The 19,541-nt window shown below is 49.0% G+C and overlaps 1 protein-coding gene across 1 annotated transcript; it reads left to right on the top strand.

The window, feature by feature from the left end:
- The first annotated feature begins 7,241 nt into the window (after positions 1 to 7,241).
- Positions 7,242 to 19,305, top strand: TRAPPC3 (trafficking protein particle complex subunit 3). The gene is made up of 5 exons (XM_012439709.2): positions 7,242 to 7,391; positions 16,063 to 16,160; positions 16,409 to 16,508; positions 17,912 to 18,094; positions 18,555 to 19,305. Exons 1-5 carry the CDS (start codon positions 7,350 to 7,352, stop codon positions 18,672 to 18,674), a joined length of 543 nt encoding a protein of 180 aa, XP_012295132.1. The 5' UTR covers positions 7,242 to 7,349; the 3' UTR covers positions 18,675 to 19,305.
- Positions 19,306 to 19,541: the final 236 nt, after the last annotated feature.

Here is a 19,541-nt window from a genome sequence, read left to right as displayed (position 1 = left end):
CCTATTGTACCGCCCGGGCTGGGCCTGGCCTCCCGCTGGCGTGTACCAAATCCGACGAGGGGGGGATCCGCCCCAGCAGCGCCCCGGGACCCAGCCCCATGTGTCCGCACCGCCCGCGCCGACCCCACCCCGCAGCTCCGCATCCTCAGCCTCCCGGCGCCTTTCCCACGGCCACGGCCGAGCGGGCGCCACGACTCCGGGACTTAGCAGCGCCAGCTGCCTCCCCCTGCGTCCGCTCGTTGGTACGCGCCACAGCGCCAGAGGACTATGTAGGGAGCGCTCGGGTGACTCACCCGCCGCGGGGACTCGGGGAGAGGGGGAGCGGGGCTGGGACTCCCTGATCCCACCCTGGAGCTTGGGGGTTCTGGAGCTGGGGCTGAGAGGACAGCTTCGAGGCCAAATTCTCGCTCAAAACCACATAAATCAAAACGGCCTAGGGGACGTCGGGAGGCATGAAGGAGATCACAAGGAGACCCCTGAAAGGGCTTCGCTTTCTCCTCCCTGCTGATGGCCGGGCTAGGGAGAGATCTGAGAGCCTTGCTGCCGCCCTTCCTCGGGCATCCTGGGCTGGTGTCTTCCCTGCTCCTCTGGGGTAATTACAGCCCTGCGCAGCTGCCTTACCCAGGTCTCTAATCTGCTGGGTCCCTCCCGGCTCCAAACTGGGTGGTCCTGGCCCCGAACCTCCCCCACCCCCACCAGACGACCCCGCCAATCTCCCCAGAAGGATTTTCTCCCCGTGATCTGTCGATGAGGGGGTGGTGAGCCCCTCCAGAATCCACTCCCCAAAGTATCTTTGCTTCCCAGCCCTCCAGAGTGGACTCCCAGCCCCCTTGTTGGTGCCAGCTGAGATGAGGGCTTCAAGCCAAGTCAGGCCCAGCCCAGGGCAGAGTGAGGAGCTTGCTGGGAAGATGGATGGATGATGGTGTTGCTGCAGGGAACTTGGGGTGAGAGAGGGGCAGCTGGGCCCTGCCCACCCTGGCCCTCCCCTTTGTCTTGGCTTCTAGAAGGTCAGTTCTTTAGTTCTTCATTGTCCAGTGATTAGGCCCAGTGAGATGCTGTCCCCCTTGCCCCCCTTCACGCCAGTGCCTCCTTCCTTTTAGCAGCTCCAGAAAGCAGCCATTTGGAGGGCAAGAGTGGGAAACAAAAGGGTCAGGGGCTCAGGCAACCTGGGAGCAGCCTGTCCTGGGATGTGTGAGTACCTGGGGGCTTGGACACTCTTGGGAAGGCCTGGAAAGAGAATAGTGTCCCCTCCCACCCAAAAACATTAGAAAAGGATGATGTTAGAAGGCCAGCAACTGGAGCCGGTAACCTTGAGCTAGTGCCTTAACTTTTCTAAAATCGAATTTGGTCTCCTATAAAAATCAGAAAAATAATAGTGTCATGAGGTATCTTGGGGTCTTTGTAAAGATTAAATAAGGCAGGGCCAGGCGCAGTGGCTCACACCTATAATCTCAGCACTTTGGGAGGCCAACGCGGGTGGATCACGAGGTCAAGAGATCAAGACCATCCTGGCCAACATGGTGAAACCCTGTCTTTACTAAAAATAGAAAAAATTGGCTGGGCGTGGTGGTGTGTGCCTGTAGACCCAGCTGCTCAGGAGGCTGAGGTGGGAGAATTACTTGCACCTGGGAAGCAGAGGTTGCAGTGTGCCAAGATTGAGCCACTGCACTCCAGCCTGGTGACAGAGCAAGAATCCATCTCAAGAAAAAAAAAAAAAGGATTAAATAAGACAATGCAAATGAAGTGCTGAGCACAGAACCTGGCATCTAGGAAGTGCTCGGTAAATAAGCATAATGGTGATGAAAGTGTTGATGAGTGAAAATAGATTAGGACAAGGAGCAGATCCCCCATCTTTGTGTCAGTCATCTCATCTGCAGGGTGGGGACTTCAGGAATGATGGAGCTCATGACAATCCTTTGTGAGGTCAGAGGCCTCACAGCCTGCCTCTTCCAGAGCTGGATGGGACAAACCTGAGCCCAGCAGTGACTAGACTCGGAAGAATTCAGGAACACCGATGGGGAGAGCCCTCTGGGATGGTTCTTCTCCCACCTCCCACCCCTTATCTTGAGATTACTGCAGGGATGAAGATGGATGGAAGGACGGACGGACGGACGGATGAATGGATGGGTGGATGGGTGGATGGGTGGATGGATAAGAATAGCAAGATACCCATATCGGCTAGGGCTCAAGAATAGTAGCCGGGTGCAGTGGCTCACACCTGTAATCCCAGTACTTTGGGAGGCCGAGATGGGAGGATTGCTTGAAGTCAGGAGCTCGAGATCAGCCTGGCCAACCTGGTGAAACCCTGGCTCTACCAAAAATACAAAAATTAGTGAGGTATGGTGGCGTGTGCCTGTAATCCCAGCTACTCTGAAGGCTGATGCAGGAGAATCACTAGAACTCAGGAGGCAGAGGTTGCTGTGAGCCGAGATTGCACCACTGCACTTCAGCCTGGTGACAGAGTGAGACCCTGCCACAACAAAACAAACAGCCAAACAAACAAAAAGAATGGTGGAGGTGGGAATGGCAGCTAAAAATGAACAGATAGGCCAGGGACAGCCCACGTACCAGGACTTAAATGCCAAATGACTTGGAAACGAACATGGGGAGCTGTTGAAGATCATGGGGTTTTCCAGTAGAGAAAGGGTGAGCAGACTTTAGAACTGGAAATCTACTGTCTTTGGGATTGACTATGGGGAGCTCACTCAAAATAGACAGTGCGTGGTATTAGCCCACATCAGGAGTTCTCAACCAAGGGCAATTTTGTCCCTCAGGGAACATTGAGCCATGTTTAGAGACACACTGGGGGTTCTCTAAACATGGCAGCTACTGCGTAGAAGCCAGGGATGCTGCCTACCATCCTACATTGTGCAGGACCATCCCCACCATAAGGAATTCTCAGGTGCAAAATGTCAGTAGTGCTAAGGTTGAGGAACCCTTCCCTAGCTTGAGGGTGAGGCACTCACAGGATGCTGGTGCTGGAGACCAGCAGAGCATCTGCGAGTTAGGCAACTTAAAGGACAGTTCTCCCGGCCAGACCTTAAGGCTTCCTGCACAGCTGATGGATGAGTCCACAAGGAGTGTGGGGAGGATGGCTGAGGAGGAGCCAGAGAGCACCCGTGTTCTGTGATTCAGGCAGTTGGTGGACAGAGGAAGTGGACTCCTCTCCATTCTCCTCCTCACTGGCCAGGATCACTGGCAGATCCCAGGCCCTGGTAACCAAGAGGGTTAATAGTGGGCGTCTCTCTGAGTTTGGGGCTAGGTGACCCTGCATGGAGCACCACAAATATTAGACATCCCAGGGAAGGGGCAAGTAGGGTACTTGCTGAAATCCTAACATAAGAGGCAGAAGTCCCAACAGCATTCCCTGCAGTCTTTGGTGAGGGACAGGGACCTCTCGCCCAGGGCAGTCTCCTTAAGGCAGGAAGAGACTGTGGCCCAAGGCAGTCTCCTTCTCCTTCTCCTGCATGGAAACAGGCATGAGTGAGTTGTTCCTCTCACCACGAGTCTGGGCTGGGGCTGGGGACAGGTCACAGAATGGAGATCAAAAATATGTTTCTGTCCTGGCCAGGCACAGTGGCTCACGCCTGTAATCCCAGCACTTTGGGAGGCCGAGGCGGACGGATCGCTTGAGCTCAGGAGTTCGAGACCAGCCTGGGCAACATGTCGAAACCCCATCTCCACCAAAAATACAAAAAATTAGCCAGGCATGGTGTTCCGTGCCTGTAGTCCCAGCTACTCAGGAGGCTGAGGTGGGAGGATCTCTTGAGCCCAAGAGATCAAGGCTGCAGTGAGCCATATTTGTGCCACTGCCCTCCAGCCTGGGCGACAGAGACCCTGTCGAAGGTAGAAAAAAATCTTTTGGCCAGGCACAGTGGCTCACCTGTAATCCCAGCACTTTGGGAGGCCGAGGTGGGCAGATCATCTGAGGTCAGGAGTTCGTGGCCAACATGGCAAAATCCCATCTCTACTAAAAATACGAAAAACTAGCCAGGTGTGGTGGTGCGTGCCTGTAGTCCCAGCTATTCAGGAGGCTGAGGCAGGAGAATCGCTTGAACCTAGGAGGCAGAGGTTGCAGAGAGCCAAGATCACGTCACTGCACTTCAGCCTCGGCAACAGAGCAAGACTCTGTCTCAAAAAAAAAAGAAAAAAAGAAATCTGTTTCCATCCTGGTTTCCCTGGGCGGAGAAAGGCAAGGACATTTTCAGCCTCCTAGGTTTGGTGGGGCAGGATCCAGGATGAACCCACTGGAGAGGTGAAGGAAATCACTGGGAGAGTTAACACAGTTACAGAGCTCTCTGGACTGAGGCCCTGGATGCTGCTTCCACACCCGTGAAGTACTGCAGGAAGTGGGAGGGGCCTCACAGTGGGGGCAGAGGAGATAGAATAGGCCCCACATTCTCACTCCCATCCCAGCCTCAAGGCACTGCAGCAAGAAGGGGTCTCTAACCAACACCAGGTTTCCTGGGGGGCCTCAGCCTCCAGGGCCCACTCCCTGGGGCTGGTGATGCCAGCTGCCCTTCGGGCTCTAGCTCTAGGGGAGGCGGAGGAACTCAGATACAGGACTAAATAGGTTCAACGCTATGGGTTCCTAGGAGAGAGTCTTTGTCTAGAGCCCCTGATAGGAACAGAAAGCTATCCCTTGTGTTGTTTTCTAGGGAGAAGGGGAAGAGGGTGGGGAGGGGACATCTGGTGTTCCTAAATGTCCTGGCCCCTAGAGGTGGTAGGGAGGGTTTGGGATATGGGAATGATGGAAACTGTACTGAGAATCCTCGGAACAGCTGTCTAAGTAGTTTTTTTTTTTTTTTTTAAAGACAAGGTTTCAGTTCTGTCACCCAGGCAGGAGTGCCGTTTCACAAACATGGCTCACTGCAGCCTCCACCTCCTAGGCTCAAGCAATCTTCCCACCTTAGCTTTCCTAGTAGCTGGGACCGCAGGTGCACGCCACAATGTTCAGCTAGTTTTTTTTTTATTTTTAAATATTTATTTGTTTTTGTTAAAGTAAATAAACAAAAGAGTAGCTATTTCATGACAGAAAAACCTTTCTAAAAATTACCTTTTGGCCAAGCACGGTGGCTCACGCCTATAATCCCAGCACTTTGGGAGGCCAAGGTGGGTGGATCACAAGGTCAAGAGATCGAGACCATCCTGGTCAACAAGGTGAAACCCCATCTCTACTAAAAATACAAAAATTAGCTGGGCATGGTGGTGCGCGCCTGTAATCCCAGCTACTCAGGAGGCTGAGGCAGGAGAATTGCTTGAACCCAGGAGGCGGAGGTTGCGGTGAGCCGAGATCGCGCCATTGCACTCCAGTCTGGGTAACAAGAGCGAAACTCCGTCTCAAAAAAAAAAAGAAAATTATCTTTTGTGGAAATAGGGATCTCACTATGTTGCCCAGGCTGGTCTCAAACTCCTGGGCTAAAGTGTTCCTCCTGCCTTGGCCTTCCAATGTGTTGGGGTTACTGGCATGAGCCACTGTGCCTGGCCTAAGAAGGCTTTAAGAACCCGTCTGAGTGAGGAGGGGATCATCTAGATCAACCTGAGATGGCCCCCACCCCCACTCTTAATTCAGGACAAATGACACTGCAAATCCCAAAGAGAAAGAGATACCAAGAGGAGGAATCCCAGGCAGAGAGGCAAAATCTCAGAGGTTGTTGGACAGGCAGGGAAGGGCTCCACCTCCTGTCTCTCTAGAACCGCCCTGCTTGACAGCAGGCAGGGTGGGGTCGGGTGGCTGGCCGTGACTGTGACTCAGGTTTCTGTGGGCAGCCAAGGGCAGCCGGCAGGGAGGAGCCCAGACAGACAGACAGGCTGGCCAACTGCAGCTTTCACCTCAGCTGTCCTCTCTCCCGGGAATGCAGGGGGCTCTTCTCTAGCTGAGCTGGCCCTTGGGGGCTAGTTTGGCCCTTGCTTTCCTCCCCGACCCCAACCAACCCTCAAGTTCCTTCCCGGAGCCGTCAGCCCTTGGCTCCCTCCCCAGTGGCATTACACAGGACAGAGAGTCAGGGGTCACTGCCTCGAGGGAGGCCTCAGAATGTCGGGGGAGAAGGATATAATAATGATTGGTCCTGCACCCTAAGGGAGGGACTGGGGGAGCCCTGGGCACCAGCTTGCAGCCTGAGCAACCCCCAGCCCTCCCTAACCTGGCTGGCTCATGTCTGGACAGGCTGGTTGTCATGGTAAAGGCTAGGGGCTAGAATACAGCTGCTACAGTCAGGCTACCAGGCCTAAGAGAGCAGAGGGTGCTCAGGGACCGCCCCCCACAGCCCAGCTCCCTCAGAGTTGACCAGCTGAGAGACCGCTGGAGCTGAAACCAAAAAGCTGTGGTCAGGGACTATAGACTTCCCCTTGGTGATGGGTGAGGGTTCAGCCAGCACATTCCCTTCGTGTTTCTGAGTCCTGTTGGTTGGCTTGTTTTTGGAGGGTGGCTGGAAGGGAATACACGTTTACTTTTATGCCTTTTATGTGCCCAAGTTCAGGGCATGCACGGCTCACCAATCTTTACAACAACTGAGAGAGATTCAGCAACTTGCCTAAAATGGCAAAGCTGGGATTAGAACTCAGAACTGACTGCCACGACAGTTAGTTTTCTGGGAACCAGGCAGTGTCGCTGTTCCAGGGGGAGGGAGGGGGAAAAAGTGACTTGAATTTTATCTAAAAGATTGGATATTCCATCACGAGGCCACAGGTGGTAGAATGCAGGTGCTGGCAGCATTTGGGGTTTGGGAACAGATGGCAGTCTGAAGAGAAAGACACCAGTGAAATGCTTGGCACATAGTAGGTCATTAAATATTTTTCTAATGAAGCCAATTCTGTGTGAGTCATTGCTAGTTTTCTGGGACATCCTGGGAGCTTCTGGAGCTGAATCGCAACAGCGGAAGAAGCTAGCTCCAAAGAGGGACTTTCCAAGACCAACCCCGGCGAGAGAGGAATTTGCGGAGCATCATCTCAGAGCCGGGCGCAGGGGGAGGGGGACAAGGGGGAGCGTGTGGATGACCCAGAATTACCGAAGGCTGCGGACGCCACCCAGCGGCCAGGATGCTGCCCAGGGCGAGCTGGGCTCTACCAGCCAGCCGTGCACGGAGCACTCCGGGAATTGTAGTTGACTGCGTTAAGAGGCGGCGCTGCCAAAGGGGCTGTTGGGTGTTGTAGTCCGACGTTTGTTGGGCGGGAGTTACTCACGTCGGCCGGACCACGAGTCCCGTGGTGCCCCGCGGCAGGCCGCGCAGGCGCATTGAATCAGTGCCGGTCAGTCCTGTGGGCTGAGGGGCGGCGGCTCGCCGAGCGGCGTCTGCAGGGGTCGCCGAGCAAGCCCGTGGCTAAGCGAGTAGGGCGGGGCGACCGGCACCATGTCGAGGCAGGCTAACCGTGGCACCGAGAGCAAGAAAATGGTAACTTGGAGCGCGTGACCTCGGTGGGCGGGGCGAAATTGAGATGTACGGGGAAGGGGCCCGGCGCCGAGCGCGAGGCGCGATTGGAAAAGGGCCCTTCTGTGAGCTCTGGCTGGGGGAAGCCTCTTGTGGGTTACTCCGGGGGCGTCCCAAGCAGGTTAGGGGACCGCCGGAGAAGTTCCCCGGAGGAGACCCCTTTCCCGTGGAGACCCCGCCCCCAAGGCCTGAATGCAACTCTGTCCTAAGCCACCGACAACGACGGTAATAAATACCAGTAACTGCCACTTACTGCCCTCTTACTGTGTATTAGGCACTGGGCCACGCACTTTTCATGCATTACAGTATCTCAGTTAATATGCAGAGTAGCCCTTATTAGATGGATAACATGATTGCCATTTTACAGCCTGGAGAGCTTACGTATTTTGCCCACATTTACACCTGGGAAGTTAGGATTTGGACCCGTGTCTAACTCCAAAGCTAATTTTTCAGACTGTTAGGCTATACTCTTAGGCTATAGTGTCTTGCACTGTGGCATGGGTATTGTGAGAGATGCTCAGATAGTGGTGGTGCCAGAAAGGAACGTTCTATTCAATGGAATAAGAGGTGGCCCAGAGTAAGCAGTGAGTGGTGCCCCTCTAATGGAGTAGGTGGCTCCCTTTCTCTGGGAATAGTGGGACACCGTATGGTGCTATAAAGTTGGAGCAGGTGCTAGAGCTGAAGACTAAGGTCATTTTTCTCCCCCACCAACCCCCGAGATGAAGTCTTGCTCTGTCTCCCAGGCTGGAGTGCAGTGGCACGGTCTCTGCTCACTGCAACCTCCACCTTCCGAGTTCAAGCGATTCTCCTGCCTCAGCCTCCTGGGTAGCTAGGATTACAGGTACCCACCACCACGCCTGGCTAATTTTTATATTTTTAGTAGAGATGGGGTTTTACCATGTTGGCCAAGCTGGTCTCGAACTCTTGACCTCGTGATCTGCCTACCTTGGCCTCCCAAAGTTCTGGGATTACAGTGGCCTCTAAGGTCATTTTTCTTTAAGAGACCTTCCTGTCAGACCTTCCTTTTCTTTGCCTTTTTTTTTTTTTTTTTTTGAGACAGGGTCTTACTCTGTTGCCCAGCTGCATGCAGTGGCCTGATCTCTGCTCACTGCAACCGCAACCTCCCAGGCTTAAGCGATCCTCACCTCAGCCCCCAAGCAACTGGAACCACAGGTGCACACCACGAAGCCAGGCTAATTTTTGTATTTATTATAAAGACAGCGTTTTGCCATGTTGCCCAGGCTGGTCTCGAACTCCTAGGCTCAAGCGATCCTCCCGCCACAGCCTCCCAAAGTGTTAAGATTACAGGTCCTAGCCGCCATGCCCAGCTTTGTTTTGAATTTAAAAACAATATCAAGGCTGGACACGGTGGCTTGCGGCTGTAATTCTAGCACTTTGGGAGGCTGAGGCAGGAGGATGGCTTGTACTCAGGACTTTGAGACCAGCCTGGGCAACATAGTGAGACCTCATCTCTAAATAACATAAAATATAAATACATAAATACATAAATAAATTAAAACAATATCTGAGGTTTCATGCTAGCCAGATCGAGGCCCATTTTTGACACTCTTCTCTTGATGAGATGATCAGACTTCCCTCTCACCTTGATATCTTAAACCAGGAGCAGCCACCAGAATGGGCTGCAAGAAGCCTTGTTCTCCAGATTAGTATTTAACCCCTTTCAGACCCCTTTTGAGAAACTGATGAAAGCTATGGATCTTCTCCCCTAATATTACGTAGACAGAAATAGGGAGACAGAAATGGAGACGACGCAGGGGTATAGTACTGCCTGGGACTGAGCCCTGGTTTCACCACTTACTCGCTGTGTGACCTTGGGCAAGTTTCTGCACTGTTCTGAGCATCAGCTTCATCTTTTTTTTTTTTTTTTTTTGAGACGGAGTTTCGCTCTTGTTACCCAGGCTGGAATGCAATGGCGCGGTCTCGGCTCACCACAACCTCCGCCTCCTGGGTTCAGGCAATTCTCCTGCCTCAGCCTCCTGAGTAGCTGGGATTAAAGGCACGCACCACCGTGCCCAGCTAATTTTTTGTATTTTTAGTAGACATGGGGTTTCACCATGTTGACAAGGATGGTCTCGATCTGTTGACCTCGTGATCCACCTGCCTCGGCCTTCCAAAGTGCTGGGATTACAGGCGTGAGCCACTGCGCCCAGTCCATCTTTTTTTTTTTTTAAGAGGTAATAATAGTACCTATATTATAGCATTGTTCTGAGGATTGAGTGAATGCATGAAAAACTAGCAGTATAACCATGCATCTAAAACACAGTTAACACTGTCAGCTAGCATCCTCCTTAGTAAATATTTAGTAGACAAACATGTACATAAACATTTACTTACATTTTTTGGGTCTTTACAGGCCTCTAAAGATACTTCATGGATTACAGGTTAAGAATTCCTGTTTTGGCCGGGTGCGGTGCCTCACGCCTGTAATCCCAGCACTTTGGGAGGCCGAGGCGGGCGGATCATGAGGTCAAGAGATCGAGACCATCCTGGCCAACATGGTGAAACCCCATCTGTACTAAAAATACAAAAATTAGCTGGACGTGGTGGCATGCAGCTGTAGTCCCGGCTACTCGGGAGGCTGAGGCAGGAGAATCGCTTTAACCCAGGAGGCAGAGGTTGCAGCTGAGATCGCGCCACTGCACTGAAGCCTGGCGACAGAGCATGATTCTGTTTCAAAAAAAAGAAAAAAAAAAAACCTGTTTTTGTTTTTGGGCTGGGCGTGGTGGCTCACGCCTGTAATCCCAGCACTTTGGGAGGCTGAGGCAGAGAGATCATATGATCAGGAGTTCGAGACCAGCCTGGCCAATATGGTGAAACTCTGTCTCTACTAAAATACACACACACACACACACACACACACACACAGAGCCTGTATTTTGAGGAAATACCAAGAGTTTATTATAAAATAAGGTTGTTTTTTTTTTTTGAGATGGGGTATAGTGGTGCAGTCTTGGCTCAGTATAACCTCTGCCTCCCAGGTTCAAGCAATTTGCCTGCCTCAGCCTCCCAAGTAGCTGGGATTACAGGCATGCACCACCATGCTTGGCTAATTTTTTAATTTTTAGTAGAGACGGGGTTTCACCGTGTTGGCCAGGTCTCTCTCGAACTCCTGACCTCAAGTGATCTGCCCGCCTCAGCCTCTCAAAGTGCTGGGATTACAAGCATGAGGCACTGCATCCAGCCTTCGTTTTTTGTTTTTTGAGGCAACTATAGCACAGATTTGTTGAAAGTACACTCCACGGAGCAGGAGCAGGCTTGAGCAAATAGCTCAAGAGCCACCTGAATTGTTAATATGCCCGAGTAATTAGATTTTAGTCTGCGTAAACAGAAACAGCCCTTTTGTCCAATAACTTTTCCTGAGCCCCAACTATATGCAGAGCTCTGTGCTAGGTGCTGTGGGAGATGCAACGATGAAGTCCTAGTTTTTAATTTTGAGAAGCACATACTCTGTGAGGGAGACAGAAATGTATACCATATATACTGTGTCTTCTAGCAGTGGAAAAATAAAAAGAAATATATACCATACAGAGGTATAGTACTGCCTGCAACTGAGTCCTAGTTTCACCACTTACTTGCTGTATTACCTTGGGCAAGTTTGTTCATTATTCTAGCATCATTCTAGCATCAGCTTCGTCATCTTTTTTTTTTTTAAATGAAGTAATAATAGTACCTATATTATAGGGTTGCTCTGAGGATTAATTGAGATAATGTATGTAAAGCTAGCAGTGTAGCCGTACACCCAGAACCATTACAGAACACAGTTGACACTCAGTAAATGTCCTCTAGATGTGTTATTAATAAAGCTAGTAGCCTTCATGTGCCTGTACGGGGGTTGGCTGTGGAATCCCAGGGACATGAGACTTACCCTTCTCTTGTATAAGATTACTGTGACCCAACCCGGTGTCTATTCCCCTGAGCTGAGGTGAGCTATTAAGTAGAAGCATTTAGAGTCTCCATGACAGAAGGCTGAAGGGTAAGAGAGATGGCTGGTTACTGACTTCCTCCTTCTCCAGCTGCTGGGGAGGATTCACACTGGATTACCTATTTTGACAAAAATAGTATGAGTCTTGGAGCATTGGCTCTAGAGATCAGCCCCCTTAAGGAGATCTGACATTTTGTTTGGGGCACTAACTGGAAGAAAGGCCTTCTGAAAACTGTCAAGTAGTGTCTCACCCGCGTGTAGAGCTGGTTTAATTTACTTTGTTCAGGTTGTGCCTCAAGTCCTTGGAGATCCTGTTAGCATAGCTGCTATAAATCCTATGGTTTCTTGTCTGCAAGGCATATTCAAGTCCATTGTCTCACTAGATCCTACCAACAACCCTGTCAATGGCAAGACAGATTTTACTGTTACTTTTTTTGAATTAGAAGATTGAGGCTTAGCCCAGTGAATTGATTTACCTAACTACTCACAGCTGTTAAGCAGCAAGTCCGGACTCAGAATCAGGTCTTCAGGATCTTGCTTTGTCGGTTCCAGGCTGGAGTGTAGTAGTGTAATCACAACTCATGCAGCCTTGACTTCTCAGGCTCGAGCCATCCTCTTGCCTCAGCCTCCCTGGTAGCTGGGGCTGCAGGGATGCATCACCATGCCCAGCTAATTTTTTCTATTTTTAGTAAAGATGGGGTCTCACTGTGTTTCCTATGCTAGTCTTAAACTCCTGGGCTCAGGTGACCAACTCTGACCCCCACCTCAGCCTCCCAATGTGCTGGGATTACAGGCATGAGCCACCATGCCCAGCCAGAAAGTTGTTTATATTGATTCAAAACCTCCTTCCTTATTACTTGTCCTCCTTTTTTTTTTTTGAGATGGGGTCTCGCTCTTGTTTCCCAGGCTGCAGTGCAATACTCTGTTTTGGCTTACTGCACCCTTTGCCTCCTGGGTTCAAGCGATTCTCTCAGCTCAGCCTCCCAAGTAGCTAGATTACAGGCACCCACCACCATGCCCAGCTAATTTTTGTATTTTTAGTAGAGACGGGGCTTCGACACATTGGCCAGGCTGGTCTCGAACTCCTGACCTCAGGTGATCTTGCCTGCCTCAGCCTCCCAAAGTGCTGTACTTGACCTCCTTGAACCTAGTTCAGGGTGCTTTCTAGCACTACACCACATGGAACCAGTTTAAGAATAAAAATAAGTATGTATTTCTTGAGTACTACTGTGCAACAGGTGCTCCACAAACATCTGATTGGAATTTCATTGGAATTGCACAGTAACTTTAAAAGGCAAGTAGCATTGTCATCATTTTACAGATGGGAAAACTAATGCTCAGGAAGATTAAGCGTTAGCTTAGCATAACGGCTTTTTACAGGATAATGCTCAACTATAAGAAGGCTGTTGAGTCTCAGTTACTTAACCTGTCACCTGTAAAATGGGAATGAATAATATTTGTTCTGCTAACCTCTCATGGTTGTTATGACAAACTGTTAGGAAAATAGATGTGTTGCAGAAGAGATTCATGTTTCTGGTGTTTGCAGAGATGTGGTGCCTATCGTGAAGAAAATGGGCTGGTTGGACTAGCTGACCTTTATGATCCTGTGGGAACTTTTGTTTTAAAGGTCAAATGGGCTGAAACCCAGGTCTTCAGACTCTGCAGCCTCCTGTTGCTTCTCTGATTTCCTCTTCTGTTCTCTCTCGCTTACTGTTCTCTAATGCCAAGGGTCTCTTGCTGTTTCTCAGGCACACAAGGCATACTTTTGCCTCAGGATCTTTACAATTAGTGCCTAGAATTTTTTCATCCAGGCTTACCAAATATCACTTTAGTGAGGCCTTCCCTGACTACTCTATTAAAATTAACCCCCAACACATACACACACACATGTAAATAGCCCCTAATCGGGTTTTGTGCTTTATTTTTCTCCATAGCACCTATCACCATCTGGCAAATCATGTATTTTATTTGGCTGTATTGTCTCTCTCCCTCCTGTTAGATAGCCTGGTACGCAGTAAATGTTGAATAAATGATTTGTTTTTCCTATACCATAGCCCCACTCCTATTTTATTTGTTTATATTTATTTTTATTTTTTGAGACAGGGTCTCACTCTTTTACCTAGGTGGGAGTACAGAGGTGCAGTCACAGCTCACTGCAGGCTTGATGTCCCAGGCTCAAGCCATCCTCCCACCTCACCCTCCCAAGTAGCTGGGACTATAGGCATGTGCCACCATGCCTGGCTAATTTTTTAAATTTTTTGTAGAGTTGGGGTCTCAGTATGTTGCTCAGGCTGGTCTCAAATTCCTGGGCTCAAGTGATCCTCTTGCCTCAGCCTCCGAAAGTTCTGGAATTACCAGTGTGAACCACTGCACCTGGCCCTTAGTTCTATTTTTAAAGCATAAAGGCCTTTAAGTTATACATTTATGTCACTCACAGTTCTACAATGGCTTAGTTCGTAATTGAGGATGAAGGCAGACTTGCAAATCAAGAGAGGGTATGGAGAGCCTAACTCAGGGATCCCATTCCCAGAGCCCAGTTATATTGATTTTATGACCACCAACAGATCTGTCCAGGACCTTGATTTTTCTTATTGGTAAATAGGGGGTAGCTGCATGTATAAGGTGCTTGATACCATCATGTTTTGTTTGTTACTTGGCATCATGGTGGGCTGAGGCTTTTGGAGTCTCCATCCAAGGGCTCATTAATAATGAAATGAAAGCTCTCCTGATTTAATGCAGTGGTGCCAATTCCCTGGACTGGTAACTGCTGGATTGTTTCCATCCATTCATACCCAAACCATTCTAATGCCAAGCCCTTGACTTTACTAAAAAAAATCCTTCCCCGCCTTAACAGCTTCCCCTTAATTCCCGTATTTGGTAAATAGTCTCTTGGAGACACTGATGTGACTGTTTTAGTTGAGTTCAAAGGGCCTCCTGATCCTGAAATTGATTTTCTTTGACTCTAGTGCAGCTAAGTTTTTGGGTATTTTTTTTTTATTTGTTTCTGTTTCTGTTTTTTTGAGGAGGGCTTATTGCAGTTGTGGGCAACAGTGGGTAGGTTGACCATTGACTTGGAAACCTTTGATTTCTTTTCCCCCCAAATTACTTTTTTCCTTTTCCTTTTTCTTTTTTTTAAATGGAGACAGAGTCTCACTCTGTCACCCAGGCTGGAGTATAGTGGCACGATCTTGGCTCACTGCAACCTCTTCCTCCCGGGTTCAAGCAATTCTCCTACCTCAGCCTCTTGAGTACCTGGGACTGCAGGCGCAAGCTGCCATGCCTGACTAATTATTCGTATTTTTAGTAGAGACAAGGTTTCACCATGTTGCCCAGGCTGGTCTCAAACTCCTGAGCTCAGGCAATCCACCTGCCTCGGCCTTCCAAAGTGCTAGGATTACACGCGTGAGCCACCATGTCCGGCTAATTTTTTCAGTAATTAGCTGTTTGTCTTTGGGCACATTCTTTAACCATTCTGGATCTCAGTTTTCTCATCTCTAAAGTGGGATTAATTCCTGCCTTTCGTAGATTACTGTGTTATCGTGGGATAGAAAATGAGATACAAGTAGAATGCAGTATTTAAGCAAAAGGCATTCAGCTTATTATTCTTACAGTGCCCCCATCATCAGGCCATGGGGATGGGGTGAGGAGCATTAGGTTCTGAGAGCCCAGGCTTTTATATTTCTTAGAATTTTTTTCCCCAGAAAACTTGAAGAGAGGAAGGTTCTTTGCTTCAAATCTGACAAGCTTCAGATTGTCAATGGGTGGTTATCAGGATAACCATTGACAATGAAGGAAGGAAGGAAGTCAATGGGTGGTTATCCTGATTTTTCAGCCTTATTTTTGAGTGAATCTGTTGGTCCAGATGTGCTGTTAATATGTTTCTGACTTTGACTCTGATGATGCCTTTCCCCCTGCCTGCTGCTTTCATTCTATAGTCTTGATATTTGTCATTCATTTCCCCTTCTTCATCAATTTCTTGGTAGATAGGTGACAAGATTCTTTATCTCAGAAAGTTTCTGTGGTTTTAACTGCTGTTGTAATAGAAACCAGTTGCCTCTGAAGAGTCACCTCTTTTTCTGGAAATATTTTAGCTGTGCGTTAAGAACATTATTTTCTCCCATGCTGGTGACTTTGGAAAGGGGTTGTCATCAGTGCAATGAACTTGGTCTGGGACGTCCTTCCTTCCCCATGGACTGGGCCCCTGGATCCTCTGTTCTTCCTGGGAGGGGCCTTGGGAGTGCAGTTTACTCCAGGCCAGGACATTCAAAGACATGCGGAAGCCATTGGTCACACCTGCCAGCAACAAAAGCTGGTTTGTAAATGCCTGTTTCAGGTCTTTCACAGTATCTTGTGAATGACTGTTGCTCCCATACCAGATTCTGGTGACCTGACCTGAGGCTTGACAGCTGTGGTGGAGACTTGGGTTGGCAGAAGCCTACCGTGGTGTGTTGGAAGAGTGATTGCTTAGTGCATAAGATGCCTTCTACAGCCCATTTTGCAGTAGTTCTGGCTGCAGCCCTGCTGCTTTGACGTTAGGGGCCAAACTTCTTGGCTCCTCCTTAGGGGTGATGTTCTTTACCTCCAGACACAGGTGGAGGGAATCCTGACAGTTGCATCAAGACTGATCCAGACTCTCACCACACTTTCTCTTTTGTGCTGCTTGGTCCTGACTGCCTTTTGAATCTCTTTTAGAGCTCTGAGCTCTTCACCCTGACCTATGGTGCTCTGGTCACCCAGCTATGCAAGGACTATGAAAATGATGAAGATGTGAATAAACAGCTGGACAAAATGTGAGTGAGCAGCTCCTTTACAGGAGAGACAGAAATGGGGCCTCCCAGCACACTGAGTCTGTATTGTCCTTTAGAGCTTAAAACAGGATTCTCTCTCTCAGCCAACATTTTGGGTACATTTCCCACTGAACTCACTTATTGAAATGTTTTTGAGATTATCCCCATTTTTCCTTTACCACCAACAACCTTATCTTCAAAAATAAGATATTTAGACTCCATCATAGTCTCTTCTCTAATTTCCTTTCCAGGGGCTATAACATTGGAGTTCGACTGATTGAAGATTTCTTGGCACGGTCAAATGTCGGGAGGTGCCATGACTTTCGGGAAACTGCAGATGTCATTGCCAAGGTCATTATTCTGGGCCACCTGTCCATGCTGAAGAATTACTGCTGGGAGGCACTGCTTACCACTCTTTCTATCTCCCTTAGAGAGGCCCTTACTCTCCCAAAAGACTGGGTAGGCAGCTCTTTGGGCCAAAGGAGTGTTCCAGGTCGTTAGGGAATAGCATAGATTATTTAATCCCTGTGGGTTAAAGCCCCACTGAAATCAAAGCCTGAGCTCTTCCACCGTGAAGGTGTAGCAGAGTAGCATCAGGTAGAGAATACAGACTCAAACCTGGCTCCGATACTTACTAGTTCTGTGTTTAGGTAAATTACTTTTAATTTCTTTAATTACCAGTTACCTCATCTTTAACATGAAGAAAATAAGAGCTACCTCACAGGGCTGTTTTAAGGAGTAAATAAATAATGGATGTGAACATTTAGGTAAAATGCTAGTGTTTAGCATAGTTTTGTGCATATAGTAAATGTTTACTATTACTAGTATTAGTGCTATCTATTATAGCATTAATAAATGACATAGCAGCTGGGCACAGTGCCTGTAATCCCAGAACTTTGGGAGGCCGAGGTGGGTGGATCATGAGATGAGGAGATCAAGACCATCCTGGCCAACATGGTGAAACTCTGTCTCTACTAAAATACAAAAAGTTAGCTGGGTGTGGTGGCACATGCCTGTAATCCCAGCTACTCCGGAGGCAGAGGCAGGGGAATCGCTTGAACCTGGGAGGCGGAGGTTGCAGTAGTGAGCTGAGATCACACCACTGCACTCCAGCCTGGTGACAGAGCAAGTCTCCATCTCAGAAAAAAAAAAAAAAAATGACATAGCACCCATAACTTTGTGGTGTCAGTTACCTAAAAATTGGTCTTTCTGTTGTAAGCTTGCTGGTCATACCCAAATCCTAAAGAGGATTGACAGTGGAGAGAGCTTTGTGAGAGTTTAGAATTAGGAGGGTGGATAGGGTAGGACATTTTCTCTGCCCAGTAACATGTATTCACTTTCAAGAAGGTGCATTCAGGTAGCACAGTCAGAGGACAGGGAAGTGGGTTAGGGCCTCTCTGCACTCAGGCAGCCACCATGTCAGAAGATGAGTGCTCCCTGAGTGCTTCCTTCCACTGAGAGGTACAGGCAAACGGTGAGTGAGTTGTTGCTTACTTGTATGATGCCTAGGAAAGAAAAAGGTTTCTGGGAAAACAAATCGACAGCCAAAATTGTCTGATGCCATGAAGGGAAGGGCACAGCATCATGCACAGACGCTTCTCCTTTGTTGCATGAGTATCTAAAGCCTCATGATCTTGTGGAGGCCATGGGTTTTTGCCTGAGCCACTTACTTCCCCTGTGCCAGTTCTGTCACTGTCCCTGTGGTACAGTTACTGCTGTTCTTCCCCAAAGTGCTGTTATGTGTCCCCTGACAGGTGGCGTTCAAGATGTACTTGGGCATCACTCCAAGTATTACTAATTGGAGCCCAGCTGGTGATGAGTTCTCCCTCATTTTGGAAAATAACCCCTTGGTGGACTTTGTGGAACTTCCTGATAACCACTCATCCCTTATTTATTCCAACCTCTTGTGTGGGGTGTTGCGGGGAGCCTTGGAGATGGTGAGTACAGCTCTTTATCTTCTGGGACACCTAAAACGCAATAGGAACTTGATAAGTGTTGAAATGAATGAAAGAGAGAAAACAAAGGGCTTTGGCTCACCCCAGTGCTTTACTGCCTGAGATGGTGATGCTGCTGAGGTAGGATCCAAGTCAGACATCTTTACATGTTGATGCTCCTCCCTACCAGCCTGGGACATGGTGCTGTCAGGCCCCAAAGCCCAGGAACATCCATTGTCAGATTGGCTTATTTGATGACAGTCTGAATCTTGGGTATTCTTTGCCGAGTTTCTCCTTAAGGGTCAGGGCCACTGTTCTGCAAGGGAACATTGGTGCTGTCAATACTGTCTTTGTGGGAAACGAACCCTACATGCTGTGGATGAGTCAGTTATGCCCCATCCCCACTGGTTCCTTAGAGGCTGTGGTGAGGCAGCTACCCCTTCATTTTCCCACTGTCCCCCAGGTCCAGATGGCTGTGGAGGCCAAGTTTGTCCAGGACACCCTGAAAGGAGACGGTGTGACAGAAATCCGGATGAGGTTCATCAGGCGGATTGAGGACAATCTTCCAGCTGGAGAGGAATAATCATCCCTGGGACTCTAGGATAGCCAGCAGGAACACTGTTGGAATCAGCAGGCCTCTGTGCTTCCTCTGCCCTCCAGAACTCAGTGACTCTTGAACACGGATGTTATATATTCTTATAACCTGTTTCCATTCTCCATTCAAATAAAGAGCAGACTGTGATATAGTCCATTTACCCCATGTGTGCACATTCAGGAGCGACATTCTTTGCTCCCATTCCCTTGAGAGGGGCTGGATGTAATCACCCTTGGTTGGACTAAAAGGAGCTCAAATCATTTTACATTCCTGTTTGAATTTTCCAAAGCAAAACCCACTTTGACCCCATTAAGAGGCAAGCTTGGCACATCTATCCCTGGGCCTTTAGAAAGCCATTTGCCTCAGATGTCTATAGGGTTGTGGGGTGGAGGGAGGAAAGGCTGGGAGGGAGTGGGTAGGAATTGCTAGCTGTAGTGTGACACACGATAGTGCTTGCCAGGAAAGGAGCCAGTTATGCCAGAAACACTGACTTCTGGGAAGCCACCCAGGTCTCATTCCTCCCTGCTGTTCGGAGGCAACATCTCCTCTTTTTACAGAGGGTACATTCTTTTTTCTTACAAATTCTTCAATAAAGACACATTCTTGAGTGAAATCCCAATCATGTCCTGTTTTCTTTCTGCTCATCACCAGGTGTTTTGTTAAAAGGGTGTGAGGAGACCAGGTTGGTTCGTGGGCCCTGCCTTTCTTTGACTTGGTGTAGCAGTGGCTTCTCCCTACAGACCAGAGAGTCTGGGAAACCTGGGAGCCCGGATAAGCAACTGAAGCCTCTTCAGAGTCATTTTTGGCTCTAGTTCCTGCAGCAAAATCTAGAAGCAGACCATTATTCCAGATGTA

This window comes from Aotus nancymaae, unplaced genomic scaffold, assembly GCF_030222135.1.
Source record: "Aotus nancymaae isolate 86718 unplaced genomic scaffold, 86718_ANA_hifiasm-v0.15.2.pri h1tg000053l, whole genome shotgun sequence".
Taxonomy (NCBI): Eukaryota; Metazoa; Chordata; class Mammalia; order Primates; family Aotidae; genus Aotus; species Aotus nancymaae.
This window is presented reverse-complemented; position numbering and strand designations above follow the sequence as displayed.